General features: G+C 38.7%; 2 protein-coding genes across 6 annotated transcripts in view; one reads left to right on the top strand and one right to left on the bottom strand.

Annotated features, from left to right (window-relative positions):
* The window catches only part of LOC306808552 (sodium/hydrogen exchanger 2-like), a 516475-nt gene that overhangs the window by 175810 nt on the left and 328008 nt on the right, over positions 1–12657 (bottom strand). The window lies entirely within an intron of this gene.
* RPS6KA6 (ribosomal protein S6 kinase A6) overlaps positions 1–12657 on the top strand; it is a 36374-nt gene that overhangs the window by 5418 nt on the left and 18299 nt on the right. For all 5 annotated transcript variants that reach the window (XM_079318662.1, XM_079318663.1, XM_079318664.1 and 2 more), the window contains exons 2-6: positions 2691–2750; positions 6312–6428; positions 8835–8916; positions 9652–9732; positions 10182–10261. In XM_079318662.1, coding sequence (XP_079174788.1) covers positions 2691–2750; positions 6312–6428; positions 8835–8916; positions 9652–9732; positions 10182–10261 — 420 coding nt within the window. The remainder of the gene's footprint in view (positions 1–2690; positions 2751–6311; positions 6429–8834; positions 8917–9651; positions 9733–10181; positions 10262–12657) is intronic.

Consider the following 12657-nt stretch of genomic DNA (forward strand, 5'->3'; position numbering starts at 1 on the left):
TGAGAGTTAATATTTAAAATGTTCAATTGTAGGACTTCAGCAGCACTGAACAACAAAATGATTGAGAGATGCAGGAATCTCCTTGACAATCATAGTACTGGCTTCTTTCACCTGCTCTTTTTATAGAGAGCTGTGCTTTTTAATTCTCAATAAGAAATTAAATTTGTGCATTCGTAGATATTTAGTAAATAACGACTTAGAGGTTAAAATCATTCTGTTCTATGTATGTTTGTGCAGAAATATTCATTATTAAATCACTAAAAGGAGCCTCACTTGGCTGTGGAAGCTGCATTTTGTAGCTGGTTTCCACAGAGGTGGGAAATAAGTAATAACTGTCACTTTTCTTTTTTTTGCCAGCTTCTGGTTATTGAAACTTGGCCAATTAAGTGACTATACAAGACAGTAATGATTTGATTTTTGTCATTGACTTTTTTTTTAGCTGAATTACTTCACAAGCTACCAGACTTTGGGTTATATTCCAACAAGTTTGCAGATTTTTGTTCCTTGGTTGTTTGTTGTTTTTTTTTCTTTAATGGGAAGTGACCATTCACAGACAAATATGACAAAAGTGTAGTTGTATGTACCAAGCAATAAAAACAGATTCATGGCCTTGAACATTAAATTCTTTGGACTAGAAATTGGCAACTGTCCCAATCTGTATCAGTACAGATAGACTGGACAGGAAAAAAACAAACACAAACCAAGGAGCAACAGTGAAGAGGAAAAGTGTATGATAGGAAATTGTTAATTAGGATGATTACCTGCCATAAAAATCCAACAGCTTGGTGTACTTGATTTGCCAGCAAGTTGAAAGTACATTAAATGGTGTTCTCAGGAATAACACACTGATTTTTGGGTTCAAAACCCCATTCCAGCACCATTTTTTGTATCTGTAGTTTTCAGTGTATCTGCAGTTCTTCTGGCTGGTTGGTTTCCAGAGCTTAAATTTAAGTAACAAAACTTTGAAAATGTTGCCCATATTTATTGAAAGAAAAGGTGAAATGCACAGTAAAATCCTTTGAAATTAAAAGTTCCATGAAGGAACAATGTTATTACATTTCTGGAGTAGAAACCTGTTTATTTCTAATTCCAAATAAGCTTTTTAGACAATTTTGATGGGCTTCAGGTTGGTTCACATTTGAATGTAATCTGTGGTGTTGTGAAAAGAAACTGTATGGAAAAGAGGTTGGAGGTCAGAGGTGGACTGAACTTTGGTGTCACTTCTGGATTTATTCAGTTAATTTGTACAGTAGCAAGCATAGTGAGTGTCTTGTCCCTCCCACTGTCTAATTTGAAAAAAAAAATGCAAAAAATTATGTAGCAAATGTAGCTTTGGTTTCTGGATCCAGGGTAATGCAGGAGTGATTTTTGAGTGTTGTATTTGAGAGGTGAATGATGGGCATGGGTTGGAGGTACATTGGTTAAACTAAGTTGTGATAAATAGAAACTTATTGAGTGAAAATAAATTAAGCTTTATGCTATTTCCATGATCTGTTTTTCTGGTTTTTGGCTTTTTTTTTTTTTTTTTTTTCCAGTGACGATATAGTCCAAAAGTAAGTGCCAGTATCCTGCTACAAAAATTGGAGATTTTAATTTAACAAAAGCATTAATTTTTGAATTAACTCTTAGAAGCTCTCCTCAAAACCAGGAGTCTGTAACAACAGTGGAAGTGGTTGAGGGTTTGCCTGGGTGTCACAGTTGCAGCCCCACCTATTCCTGCAGATTCTGGGTTTGCTTCTGAGCAGAGCAATCTCTGGGGCATTTCTCTGTAGTCCTGTGTTTCACCAACCCCCATGCTGACAGTAATACCATGTGCCACTATCTTAGGCAGGGATTTTAGAAAAAAATCAGAAGTACAAGAAAAAAGGTCATTACCAACCCTAAGAATTTAATTGGTTCAATTTCTGTTTTCAGAAAAATGAATTTGAGTTTTCTTATATCATTTCTAGTTAGTATTTTAGTGTGATACCTGTGCCACATAAAGGTAGAGCTGCTGAACAATTAATATATAAATAAATTAGCAATTATTACTAGCAAAATCCAGAAAGGCATTCACCCATTTTTGTCAGGTATTTCCAGTTTTTAATGAATGCTCTGCATGTCTGAACAGAGCATGTTCTTTATATTTCTAGTGTGGTTTTTTTCTTTTTTATTTTTGTTTCAGCACTGAATTATTTGTGATTTAGGGAGTACTTAAGCTAAGTTGTTTTTTTTTTTTTTTTCTGCAGCTGTGGACTTGGTATTTTTAAAAAGGCTTGGAATCATTTTTACATCTTTTCTCTTTAAACTGCAGATTAATTTTCATTAGAAGACTCCAGGTTTTTGAAAAGCATCTGCAGCATAAGTTTTGTGCATAACTGAGGAATTCTGCATTAGTGTCATCCTGTAGGGGTGGTATCTGTAGCTTTTAAAGGAGTTTTAAATTAATCCCAATTAAATAACACTGGCATAATAATAATAATGATGGCATTTACAAAGGGAGATGCTAAATGATACATAAGGGAGATGCTAAATATAACTACTGAGTAGTAGTGTTTGTTTGAAACTACAGCTTGAAATTAGAGCAACCCCACCACCAGTTTTCACTTGTGTGCTCTGAAATGTAAATTGGTCGAATTTTGAGCTCTTATTAATTTGAAATTGCTTGGTCTTAATGATGTTTTTTCTTTTTTTTTCCCTGCATTCTCCAGCTAAATGGCCTTAAAATGGCAGATGAGCCAATGGAAGAAGGTGAACCATATTCCTACCATGTAAGTGTTTTATTCCTTCTCATTTCAGCCACCCATTAGCATGACCTCCTGTTGGAAGAACATTTATGCATTCCCTGCTCTTTAATAACTTCTGAACCCATCATTTTATTTGAACAATATCTGAGGAGACTCTTAAGTCTCAAAGATGGCTTTGGGAATTAGTACCTGGGTAGGGACTGTAAATGCCTCGTTTAGGAAAATCTGCTGCATGAGGCAGAGCTTTATGGAAAGGTTCCCTGTGCTGGAGGGAGCATTTGCTGCTCCCTCAACCTCAGAAATGCTCAGGCCAGCCTGGAACCTTTCACACAGAGTGCTGAGTGCTGCTCTTGCTGCAATCATTTGTTCTGCCTTTGTAGTTTTTAGTGTAGCTGCTGTGCCTTCAGCTAAAAGGTATTTAACTCTGCTTTTTTAGAACAGAATTAATGTGTGCACCAGTGTGTTTGTTAGTTTTGATTGTGTGTAGAAATATCCCAGGTAATCCTCTCTGAGTTTTGTCCATTGCCTGTTTAGGAGATGCTGAAGTTGAGTGTTCTGTGTGCTGGCTAAACCTTGGACTAAAGTTCAGGCTCATCCTGTGTGTGGTGAAATGCCTGATTTCCCATGGAGATTTTGGCCAGCATTTCACAACACTCTCATCCTTGTGTTTTTGAGCAGGGTCACGAAGGAATCTGTTGCCCAGAGAGTCCCTGGAAGTGTCTGAGGCCAGGCTGGACAGGGCTTGGAGCAGCCTGGGGTAGGGGAAGGTGTCCCTTCTATGGCAGGGGGTGGCACTGGATGAGCTTTGAGCTCCCTGCAGCCCAAACCAGTCTGGGATTCTGGGATAAGTACATCTTGTCACCAGCTGTAACCACTTGGTGTTACAATAACAACATTTATAAGGAAAAGTTTAGAGAATGAAGTCTTGGGCACAGACCCAGGTGGTGCCTGGCCATTTCCTGATGTGCAGTGGGTGAACAAAGGGCCAGAGTGTCTCACCTGTAGCAAGGAAGAGAGCAGTGGATTGAGTTTTCTGCTACTCTTGAAGGAGGAGGAGGAGGTTGCTGATCTCTCAGGTGCTTGGTGCCACATTCCAGGGAGCTGTGACAAAGCCTGGCTGATCCAGTGTTTCCTTTGGCTGGTGGTGAACCTGCTGGGAGCAGGGAAAAGTTCCCTCTTGTGCAAGGCCACTGGGTAGGAGATGGTGCCTCAGAGAGGAATTTGCTGCTCAAGCAGCAGAACACCAAATGAGATAACCAAATTTGCAGTTTGTGGAGGCCAAAGTAGAAATGGAAGTGGTTTGGAACTGCTGAGCTCTGTGTGCTGTGGTGACCAAGAGGTCTCTATGCCTCAGTCATGTCAGTTTTTAGTACCTTAATGATAGGTAGGTAAGTGAAAATTATATAAACATCTTTTGTGAAGATAAAACACTTTATAAAGAAATAACTCATTTCATCCATCTCGAGTTGGTCTTTATTTGCATGGAAAACATTTCTCTCCTGAGTTCACATTTAGAAATCCTCTCAGTCTCCTCAGCAACCAGGTGTGATGTCACAGGCTAATGGCTCGAGGTGGGTGATAAACACAGGAGAGGCTGAACTCTTAAAGAGCTTTTCTCATGCAAAGTTTCACGGTGTTAAGGAATACAAATTAGGATGGTGAAGAAAAAAGGCTTCTAAATAGAGTATTTACATATTTCATAGGAAAAAGCAGCCATTAAGTCTGTTGTACAACTTGGTGTGTAATTAGACAACTTGCTGCTTTCATCTGTCATCAGATGACTTCGAAATGCTGCTGTTCTTACCTGCCTTAAATTAGGCATGTGTTTAAAAAGTAAAGGCAAATGAAAAGATAGGTGTATCATTTCTCTGAGTGCATAAATGCACAGTCACCAGGGGCAATGGATGAAGGAAAGTTGGGTGTTTACAGTGTGTCATCAGTGTGTGACAGGGGTTTGTGACCAGAGAGGGAAATAAAGTAGCTTGGTTGTGAATTACAGAATTAACTTTGTTTTCCAGCCGTGTCTGGTGTTCATACCCACCTTTGTGTGGGAAGCAGGCAGAACAAACAGGCCTTTCCCAGAAGGAGGATGAAATAAGAGAGGGGAGGAGAAAGGACTCCAGTGCAGTAACAGCTGGACTACAGTTTGGGAATATACCAAGATGTTTGTTTGAACTCTTTCTTTGCCCCTCTGGACAAGCAAAGCAATTAAGGCAGAAGCAATTAATGCAGTGTGATGATTGCTGCTTTTTTTTCTTTAATTACTGCAATATGTACAAATCCAGATGAGCAGATTTCTACTCTAAATTTCTGTGTAAAACCAGAGTTTCATCCAGGTTCTTCTGTATGAACTGTGATAAAGCTGGTTAGAAGTTGTAATGCACAGTCTTGGGCAGTAAGTTCACCTGACCATGGAATGATGTTATTTCCAAACTCAGCTGTTTCATCCAGTGCCCAGCTCCTTTCCTGGTGCTGTTTGTGCTTCTCACAGGAGCTTGGTGGGGTGTTTTTCTGGTCTCTAAGAGAAGCTTCCAAAATGAAGGTCTGAAGACAGGGTAGGAGACAGCTGATAATAATTTGATCCCCCAAAAGTGAAGTACTGCAAATCAGATGGGATTTTCACTTGTGATTTTGCTGTGTACAAGAACTTTATTGATATTCTTGATAGGGCTGAGGGTGTTGCTCCCTTTCCACCTGCAAGCTGAGGTTGCTATTGTGGGCCTCAGTTTTTAATTTCAAGGGTGCTCATTTTGACACCTTGCTTGTTTTGGCTCTCAGAAACTTCTCTTACACCATGAAAGCTGCAATCCATCATGGGATTTGCTGTCATCAGGAACATTTGTCTTTGCACAACTGGGGCTGCTGTGCCTTGCTTTGCTGAAGATGAGAGGGACATGAGAAGTCAAGAGAACATTAAATCACTCACCTGGCTCAGAATTCTGCCCTCAGCTGTCTGAAGGAGGTCCCCACACAGGATAATCTTCCCAGGAGCTCTGCACCCCAGAGCTGTTTCTTCTCTTGGATGCAAGAATTCTCAGAGTCCTTAAGATGACTCATCTCTTATTTATGGTCTTCAAATGCTGACTGTTCCTCCAGCTACAAATGGATGACCAGAGTTATTATTTGCTGCTCTGAAAAGCAATAATTACCCCAAATGATGAAATTCAATTTGGCTTTCATTAAGACTTATTTCAGGAAGGGGGAAAGATGAGAAGAGTAATCACTGGGAAAACTAAAGCTGCTAAGCAGAGGTGAAGCACAGAAGTCTTGATTTAAAAATCTGTGCATTTATTCCTTTCATGTGAAATAATCCACCTTTTCTGTAGTTGAAAGGAAATGACCATTCTTTGAGAATTTCCTTCCAGTTTAGAAATTTTAGATGCATCTATTTAAGGAAAGATGGATGGGAAAACTCTTCATTGGAACAGTTTAGTTCTTAGTTTTCCTAAGTCTTATTAAGATTTCAAATATTTTACTAAAATAAAACTCAACAAAATAAAATCCAGGTATTTACATGCATTTTTAGTAAGACTTAGTTACTGCAGACCTGTTCACTGTTGTATTTTGTTTGCTTTGAAATCACAGGATGAAGGAAGTGTGAAAGAAATTCCTATTACACACCATGTGAAAGAAGGATGTGAGAAAGCAGATCCAGCACAGTTTGAGCTACTTAAAGTTCTTGGACAGGGATCATTTGGAAAGGTAAGATGATAAACTTGTTCCATAGACCTGTCCAGACATTCCAGGGAAATAGTGGCCAGCAGAGTTGCTGGGAATGTTTGAAAATGTATTGAGTAATTGACTCCTTTCCCAGCCTTGCTCCAGTGCCATGGACAGAACCTTCTGAAGGAAATTGTGGTTTGTGTTTTAGTGATGGGACTTGACATGCTGGGAATGTTTGGCTTTTTTCAAGACACAAAATCTGTGTTTATGTAGCTACAGAAGAGTTGATTGTGGCAGTTTGGAACTTAATGTAAATAACTTGGGAAATGTATTTCAGGTTTTCTAGTTTGCTGTATTTATCAAGTGATCTGCAGCTAAAAGACACTAATTATTCAAATGGCACAGAGAAGAAATAAGGCAGAATTTTGTTACAATATTTTCCTTTTGTAATGTGCCACTGGGTGTCACTTTGCAGAAATGAAATTGAAAATCTGATCTCTCAGTGACTGTGTTGAAACACAGTAGTTGAAATATTAATCCTAGTGTATAGGAAGGTAATTAATTTTTTAAAACTAGACAGAAACTACATCTTTTGCAACATCTAAAGCAGTCAATCAGCTTTAAGTTTTTCCCCATTTTTGCTGTTATTCTGCTGGTTCTGTGTGTATCTCTGGGCAGGAACAAACCTCTGCATAGAATGCAATGAGAGAGGAAGAAATTGCCATTAGGAAGGCATTCTGTGCATAAGTGATAATGCAGAGAACAGACTTTAAATATACCTTAATATTTTGAGCTTTCAGAAACATTCCTTTACCAGGTAATGTTGGTTTCCAATTCCCTCACACACTTCTCCCTATCAGAGCCTGAAATTCTCCATATTTCTCTTCCTCCTGAGATGTCTGAAGCTGCCTCAGGGCTGAGCCCAGCTGGCACAGGCAGCCCTGACTCAGATTTGGCTTCCCAGAGCTCAGGGCTGAGGAGAGCTTGGCCTGATGTGCCTCTGCAGGGGCTGCACTGTGCCTGTTGCACACCTCAGCTCAAAACTCAACACAAGGGTGGTTACCTGGAGCCTGGTTTTGACATCACTGCAGGATTTAACACTTTCACAGAAATAAAGGGTTAAACATCCCTGAATACTGAATTTCTCACTTTATTCTTTGAGAAATGATGTGCCTTCTAAAGTAGGCATGGACTCAGGGAGGATTTGCCTGCAAATTGAATAAATAATGAAATTACTTCCATAGTTTTCAGGTATTTGAGTTTTATTAGCTGAAATTTCTAAGTAGTACATGAATTCCTTGTGTTCTCACAAGTTGCTGGTTATTAAGGCTAAAATATTCCTATCTACTTATTATTATTTTATAATGTGATTATTCATCTGCAGCTGTTTTTCTGGTGTTCAAATTACTCCCTTTACTATTTTCTATCACCTTGGCCTATAGGAAAGCACTGTTGTAGGTCAGTTTTTGGATAAAACTTACTAAAACAAAAAGCCAGACAACCTTGAAACATGATGACATTTTTCTTCTAACCAGAGCTTAAAATAAAAATATCCCCTCTTTCAACCTTGTACAACTTAGTCTTGACAGTGCTTGGATTTCTGATTCTAGAATGGAAAATTTGACATGGTGATTGAAAAAAATGTATATAATTTCTAGATGTAAATAAATTAATTGTAAATGAAAGTCTGGATGAGATCAGAGAGGTAATTTTGGAGATCTCTTGGCTTTCTCTTGTGACTTGTATGTTGTTTTTTACAGCAAAACCTAATCATTCATAACTAATAGTTGCTATTACAAGAACAGCAATTTAGAAGTAGGGGCACATATCAAACCATTTTGTAAATTGGAATTTCTGGTGGTTAAAAATTAGTGTAGCTCCATGTCTTTGTACTGCAATATTTTATCTAATATGCTTTTCTCAGTGTCAAGTTTTATCCCATTTATCTTTAAAACTCTTCTGGAGAGAAGAAAGTAGAAAAACCTGTTGGAGTTGCTATTCCAGAGGGAAAGGGTGCTTTGATCTTAAATGGTGAGGTTTCCTTGCTTTCATCTCACCACTTGTACAGAATTCATTAATAAAAATGCATGTTTCATATTTGAGACTTGGGTCTTAAACCTCAAAAACCTCTTGGGAGGTGGCAAACCAGGCAGAATTGTCATTCTCCAAGAAAGTGATAGAAAGAAACATCTTTCTGTAAGAACTTCTTTGATAAATCAGGAAAGAATCCAAATTTTATGACCAGTGTCACACTTCAGAGAGCTTGGTGCTTTGCAGATCTGATCTGACCAAGGAATCCAGTTTTGCTCTTCCTTTCAAGGTGTGTGCTTGGTGCAGAGCACTGGGAGCTGCCTGACATTAATGGGAGATTTGCAAATGCTTTGTGAGAGTTTGGGTTTGATTACCAGGCTTGCAGTGATTTAAAAATGGGCTTTGTATTTCCAGGTCTTCCTGGTGAGGAAGATAATTGGGCCTGATGCTGGGCAGCTTTATGCAATGAAAGTGTTGAAAAAAGCTTCTTTAAAAGGTAAGTTTGTCTTTCAACTGACACTTTGGACCATGGGGTTTAGTGCACCTGTATTTAAAAGCTTTTGTCATCTTAAATATTTGTCTGTGAGTTCATAACTCTTCTCTGACAGGAGGTTTTTTTTTTTAGGCTAACTTGTAAGTTCATGTTTAAGTATTATTTTAAATCTGGCCAGGTAGCTTTAATTATGTGGTCAGAAATGCTCTTTCAAAGTTTAAAATTGGATTATTTAATTCTGTTTAGACTTTTCATTATATGAAAACAAGTTAATTTCATAAACAGTTTTGCTTTTGTCTTTTGTTAAGTCAGAACTCTGCTGTGGTTAAAATTAAGTCATTCCTTTGTTCCAAGAGCCAGAACAATTTAATTCAGTGTTTTGGCTTCCAGGAGACATTTGAATGGGTGCAAGTCCACTGTGTGTGAATAGGACTGTTACTGTTAAAGGGAAAAAAATAATCTTAAAAATATTTAATATTCAGCACAGGGAGGTAATTCAGAAGTTGAAATGGGGAATGTAGATGGGAACTTTTTCTTTGAAAGCAATATGGATTATCACAAAATGTGCTGGAAATACCCTGAAGCAAAGAAGAGAGTTTGGGGCAGGCAAGAAACAAAGCAGTTTTGGTGTTTGAGAGGAGTTTTGTGGGCTGTGCTTTACCCAGCAGAGGCTTTGTGCTGAGTGTGTGTTGTGAAGTGCTTTTGTTTGAGTGCTGCTGTTTCTGCTCCTGCCCTCAGTTCGGGACAGGGTCCGGACCAAGATGGAGCGCGACATCCTGGTGGAAGTGAATCACCCCTTCATTGTCAAACTGCACTATGGTTGGTACAGCTCCCTCCTCTCTGCCTCCTTCCCCTGCCTCAGGGCACAGCTGCTCTTGTTCTGGCTCACTTGTGGAGGGTTAGCTTCTAGCAACTTGGGGAAAAAAAAAAAAAAAAGGAATGTAAATACGTGTATATAAAAGTTTTACTTCCAAGTTCTGTAGAGATTTTGTACTTTTCATTGATTTCAACCAAACCACAGTAATTGAGGTTGTTGCTGTTTCTCTGTTTGACAAAGGAGAAGTAAAAGAATATTATTTTAATCCTCTCTGATTTTCTTCTGTGAAGAAGTGAGGAATCATTCAATAAATTGCCTCATGTGCTGCTGAATTATTTCAGTTCCACAGCAAAAGTATTGCCTGTGACTGCAATTTCCTAGTAGTAAAAGCATTCAGATCTCTTTTGTAGCTTTGTCATACAACTATTGATTTTTATTTACTTTTTTAAAGCCTTTCAGACTGAAGGGAAGCTCTATTTAATATTGGATTTTCTCAGGGGAGGAGATGTATTCACACGATTATCCAAAGAGGTAAGTACCAACAATTTTATCTCCACTCACTCTTAGACAGGGGTTGGGATTTGTTGGTACAGGATTGGCTTCTAAACCTGTTTTCCCCCATATTTCTTGTCATAGTGAAGTTTTTAATAACTTTTGGGTTTTCCTTACGTATTCCAGATTCTGTTCTATCCTTAAGAAACCCAAGTGTGTATTGATGAGTAGCCCAAGTTTTAATTTGGCATCTGCAAAGTACAGTTCTTTTGTCTAAAAATGTTTTGTTGCTTAGAAACACAACTGAAGTAAATGAATATTTAGCACTGAAGGAAGAGGATGTGTAGTTCTCATGCTCTTAGTCAGCTTAGGTGCTCCTGGAATCCTGCAGCCCTGAGAGCTTTCTGCTGCACTGTAAAATTGCCTCGTGCTGCAATGCAAATGCTCATCCTGAATCCCACAAAGTGGGAACACAGGGTGCTGCTGAGCCCACTCCCCTCCATCCAACCCTGGCACACAACTGGACCTTGAATTTTTCATTTCTCTTTTTGTTTCCTGGAGGTAGAGCTCCAGAAGAGGGAATGGGATACAGCCACAAGCTGTTGTTATTTTTTAAAAAATATTTGCCATCAAATATTTATTACATGTTACCTTAAGTGTTATGAGCACGTTTAGAAGACTTTTATTTTCTTTTGGCAAACCTTTTAGAAAGATCTAAATTTTTAATGGCAGTTTCTCAACAGCCTCACAGCAAAAGAGGTTTTCAGTGTTTTCACCACTGTAAATCCATTTATATTGCCAAAGCACAGGAAAAGCCACTTTCTTAAATGACAAAACTGTGTTATCTGATTTTTTCAGGGCATGGAGGAGGTTTTCTATTCCCAGTATATAAGGCCAGGAGAGAGGTTTTTTTTCCCCTTCTACTTCTCATAAAAATAAAGGTTTTACTTTAGGAACAGCCAAAAAAGAAAGAAAGGATTTAAAGGCATTTTTTTAAAAGCTGAGCTCAGTAACACAATGATTATGTCTAAGAATTAAGCTCAAAATTAATTAACCTGGAAGCTAAAATGGCTGTTAAAAACTTCAAGTGACTGACCTGTCCTGGGTTATTGGAGCAGGAGGTGGGGAAGAGGTCAGGCTCTGTTTTGATATGGAATGTCTAATTGCAGAGGGAATTCTGGAATAGCAGGAGGAGCTGTTCTCCTGCACTGTCCCAGCAGGGATTCTCCCCTATGGAACATGCTTAAATAAGGGAGGCAAGGAATATCCATAAGAACTGCAGCAGGGGCTGGGAGAGGGAAGTGCTCCCTGTGGGAACCAAGGAGTTTTAATTCTCAAGTTTTCCTACTGCTAAGATTCCACCTGTTTTTTGAAGACTTCAGTTATCTTTTATACTGGCTTTTATGTATATAAATAATAAAAAAAAAAATCAGGTTTTTATTTTCTGGTGGGAATGTGAGTTAATTTCAGAAGTCCATGGTAAAACATAGTCTATGGACAATGCACATGAAGATAAGTTCCCTGTGGCATTCCATACTTTGCACACAAGGATTATTTTAAATTAATTTGGTTTAGTATGAAGTTATTAAAAGATTTTTGTTGGTCTTTAAATTCTAATGTGGGTATGAGAGTTGCAGCTGTGGCAGTGAGATGAGTGTGCAATGAAGTTTTTATTGGTATTATTTAATGAAGTTGGCTTGCATCATGTTTAACTTGACCCAGAGAACAGCTTTAGATGTCATTATGGGGAGATGGTAGATTAACATTTAGCACCATTGTGTTCTGAGATTTGCATTTTGGCTGCTCCAAGGAGTGATGAAATCCAAGGAGTGATGAAGTCCATTTGCCTTTGCTCTTTTGAAAGAGATGAAACCCAGCATGAGCATTGCTCTTCAAAGGTGTGAAGGTGACACTGTGTGCAGTGCAGCACCCCAGGTCAGCAGCTGTCAGTATGGAAATCAGGGAATATTCTGTGCCTGCAGAACAGATCTCACCTGAGCAGTTCAGAGTGCAGAGCAGCACTGGGTCAGGGAGCACAGGCACCTCCATTTCAGCCATGCTGGGTGGCTGCACTCCCCATCCTGCTGCATTCAGCAAAAAAGGGAATAGTTCCCTTAAAGCCCAAATTCAATCCAACCATTTAAAGATTTTTGGGCTCCTCCAGTAATTTGTAGAACATGACAAGAGCCATTTTTTGTATATTAAGTTAGAAGCAACCTGTGCAGTGTTCAGGACTGAAGTGCCTCTCTGCTCTAGAAGTAACATCAATATTTCAGTGTCTCACCAGGGTTCTTCAATTTTATTTTTTCTTCCTAAGAGCAGAGTAGCTTCTTCAACTCCCAGGCTGTCATTGCCATTGTTTTATTCTGCATTTTCCTAAGTTTTTTTTTTTTCCCTAAATCTTGTTAATGTGAATTTACACTCACCCAATACAG

The sequence above is a fragment of the Erithacus rubecula genome (genome assembly GCF_903797595.1).
Source record: "Erithacus rubecula genome assembly, chromosome: 15".
Lineage (NCBI taxonomy): Eukaryota > Metazoa > Chordata > Aves > Passeriformes > Muscicapidae > Erithacus > Erithacus rubecula.